This window comes from Myotis davidii, unplaced genomic scaffold (assembly GCF_000327345.1).
Source record: "Myotis davidii unplaced genomic scaffold, ASM32734v1 scaffold100, whole genome shotgun sequence".
Lineage (NCBI taxonomy): Eukaryota > Metazoa > Chordata > Mammalia > Chiroptera > Vespertilionidae > Myotis > Myotis davidii.
The window spans coordinates 1235756-1236957 of NW_006292691.1; the positions used below are offsets into that span (position 1 = coordinate 1235756).

Genomic DNA, 1202 nt, shown 5'->3' on the forward strand with positions numbered 1-1202 from the left:
TGGACATGCAGCCCCTGCGGCCGGCCACCCTGCTGCCCACCAAGCTCCATGACTGCAACGGGCAGATGCTGGCCCTGCCCAGCGAGTTCTTCCTGCGCATAGACAGCCACAAGGAGGACCCAGCCGAGTTTGACGACGACATGGAGGATGTGAGTGGGCGTCGGGGCCCCTTGCCTCCCTCCTGTCGGGGGCTGGTTCCGGGAGCAGAGCCTGAACATCATTCGTGGCGGGGGTGAGGGGGTGCCTCAGAAGAAAGGGGAGAACATGGGCAAGCTGAGCCGGACCCGACCCAGCTAACGGGCCTCAGCTGATCCTCGAGAGCTCTGCAGCAGGACTGACCCCAGGTCAGGGGCAGCCACACCTCCAGCTGAGGGCCATTTTGAGCCCTGAGTTAGCAGCTGCTGCTGGGCCTTCATGAGGGAGAGGACAGGGCCAACTTCTCAGTGAGGCGTTCACTCCATTGCCCACAGGCAGGGGCAGCTGGGATGGGGGTGTTCTGAGCACGTCTACTTACCCGGCCCCGTGGGCTCCCAGCATGGGTCACTCACCCTGTGCCTGCCCGTGTGGGAGAGTGAGCTGGGACCCCAGGGTGGAGGGCCGGCTGGGAGAGGCTGGGACCCGCCTGAGGACCTGCACCCTCTCCCAGAGCTGCTGCTCACGCCTGCGCAAGGTGCTGGAGCCCTACAAGCCCGAGTGGTGTCGGAGCCGTGAGCCCTGGTCGCTGTATCTGTTCTCCCCGCAGAACAGGTAAAGGGGGCCCTGGGTGGGAGAGGCATCGCCCTTTGGGGACCCCCAGTTTCCCAGAGGTTAGTGAGCTCCCTGGGCCTCAGGGTCGCAGGGCTCTCCTCGGGCCCCTCACCCAGCGCCCTCGCCCCCCCCCTCCTGCCCCCCAGGTTCCGTGCCTCCTGCCAGAAAATCATTGCTCACAAGATGTTTGATCATGTCGTCTTGGTTTTCATCTTCCTCAACTGTATCACCATCGCCCTGGAGAGGCCGGACATTGACCCAGGAAGCACCGTGAGGCCCCTTCTCCTGGGGGTGGGGGGGTGGGGGGGGTCTCCTGGGTGCGGCCGGCCCCTCTCACCGCCCTGTTCCCGCAGGAGCGCGTCTTCCTCAGCGTCTCCAACTATATCTTCACGGCAATCTTCGTGGCTGAGATGACGGTGAAGGTACCTGCCCCTCAGAGAGCCCCGGGGTCTGTC

The 1202-nt window shown here is 64.9% G+C and overlaps 1 protein-coding gene across 1 annotated transcript in view; it reads left to right on the forward strand.

Annotated features, from left to right (window-relative positions):
- The window catches only part of CACNA1H (calcium voltage-gated channel subunit alpha1 H), a gene marked incomplete at its 3' end in the record, with an annotated part of 31259 nt that overhangs the window by 20644 nt on the left and 9413 nt on the right, over positions 1-1202 (forward strand). Inside the window, 4 exon segments of the mRNA XM_015565595.1 lie at positions 1-149; positions 647-747; positions 894-1017; positions 1101-1187. Coding sequence (XP_015421081.1) covers positions 1-149; positions 647-747; positions 894-1017; positions 1101-1187 — 461 coding nt within the window.